The sequence below is a fragment of the Myotis brandtii genome, unplaced genomic scaffold, assembly GCF_000412655.1.
Source record: "Myotis brandtii unplaced genomic scaffold, ASM41265v1 scaffold510, whole genome shotgun sequence".
In the NCBI taxonomy this organism is placed as follows: Eukaryota; Metazoa; Chordata; class Mammalia; order Chiroptera; family Vespertilionidae; genus Myotis; species Myotis brandtii.
The window spans coordinates 1,423,679-1,425,466 of NW_005369443.1; the positions used below are offsets into that span (position 1 = coordinate 1,423,679).

Genomic DNA, 1,788 nt, shown 5'->3' on the forward strand with positions numbered 1-1,788 from the left:
GGCTCTGCCCTCCAGGCAGCCTTGGGCCTCCTCCCTGCCTGGCCCTGGGGCTCTGACTGTCCCCCCCATGCTGCGGGTCACCCTCTCTCTGAGCGTGCACCCTGGGGCGGCCATGGTATCTGCACATATTGCAGGCTTCACTGTGCATCTCTGAGGGTCAATTCCCGGGGGGCAGGCCAACTCCTCATCGCGTGTGTGAAGTGGGTCCCACGCTGTGATTCTGTGACCCTGCGTGTGGGGGTGGGGGTGATTTTGGTGTGTGGTGTGGCGAAGGTGACATTTCTGAATCCGTGTGTTGGATGTTTGTGTGTCTGTCCAAGTGTCCTCAGCACCCAGATGGCTGAGGGAGGCTGCCAGGCCCAACCTGACTTATTGTCTCACACCCCGGCACAGGCTGGTGGTTCTGCCAAATGAAGACCAAGCGAGGCTGGGTCCCAGCTTCCTACTTGGAGCCCCTGGACAGTCCTGATGAGACAGAGGACCCAGAGCCCAACTACGCAGGTGCCCCCTGTCCTCCATGGCCATAGGGTGTGGGAGGAAGGGGGGCAGGGGCAGGGGCATATTGAGAAGCCAGAAGTGACTCCTTTGGGGTTGGATATAATGGGGGCTGGGCAGAGGGGGAGTCAGGGCTGAGACCCCACAGTTTGGCTTGGGGGTTCTGGTAGGCAGTGGTCAGGGCAGGGAACCAGGAGGAGGAATAGAGGTGGGGGTGATGAGGTCAGCCTGAAATCCTGGGTGGCAGTTGGCTAGGGCCAGGTCCAGTGCAGTGGGAAGCTGAATGGTGAGCAGACCTGAGGCTCAGGAAAGAGGGCTGCCTGGAGGAGGGGGTATCATGCTGACTGGAAGGGAAAATTGGCAGCTCCTGGGCTGTTTGGAGCCCTTGTGGAGGTTGTCAACAGTTAGAATTGGTTACCCGTATTTTAAAACGGAGAGATTTCACAATTTTATGTGGATTTATGCTTCCTCTTTAAAACTGGAAAAGGTGTGTATGCGGGGACTGCAGCCCCACATGCCTACAGCTGGCCGGAGTTGAGTGGTTCAGGTGCCCTGTAGGCGGCGCTGCAGTCTGAACTTCCGGCAGATCCATTCCTCTGCGTCCGTGGCTGACCAGGGCTCTGAAATCCTGGGAGCTCCTGGCCCCTGGTGTGGATGGTGGGTCTAGGGTAAAGAGGGCAGAACTCCAGGATGTCCCCATTGGGGCTGGGAGGAGCCTGCAGGAGACCAAGAAGGACCAGCTGGAGGAAGCCCCAGACCCAGAGAGGAGAGGAGGGGTGATGAGTCCTGTGCAGGGCAGATCCTCACACCATGCTCCTCCCTCCCCGCCCCCCCTCCACTGTGGACCAGGTGAGCCCTACGTCACCATCAAAGCCTACACTGCTGTAGAGGAAGACGAGATATCCCTCCAGGAGGGCGAAACCATCGAGGTCATTCATAAGCTCTTGGACGGCTGGTGGGTCATCAGGTAGGAGAGCACCCCTTCCCTCCCACTTCACCAGCCCTGGCCTGGGGCAGGGTATGTTTGGGCTCAGGGTGGACTTGGGTTGACTTAGCTGTGTGACCCTGGGTAAGCGACTGTGCCTCTCTGGGCTCAGTGTCCATAATGGGAGCCGATGAATGCTGGTCCCACCCTACTTGTCTCTGGGGTTCAGTGTCCTCCTCAGAGTGGGCACATTTTTCCTTTGTGACTTGGGGTCACTTCCCCTGACCAGTCCATCTATTATCCCTTCTCCAGCAACACAACTATTTTTATTTTTATTTTTTATTTTTTAAATATATTTTATTGATTTT

The 1,788-nt window shown here is 57.1% G+C and overlaps 1 protein-coding gene across 1 annotated transcript in view; it reads left to right on the plus strand.

Annotated features, from left to right (window-relative positions):
* NCF1 (neutrophil cytosolic factor 1) overlaps positions 1-1,788 on the plus strand; it is an 18,568-nt gene that overhangs the window by 13,802 nt on the left and 2,978 nt on the right. The window contains exons 7-8 of the mRNA XM_014548501.1: positions 394-501; positions 1,345-1,462. Coding sequence (XP_014403987.1) covers positions 394-501; positions 1,345-1,462 — 226 coding nt within the window. The remainder of the gene's footprint in view (positions 1-393; positions 502-1,344; positions 1,463-1,788) is intronic.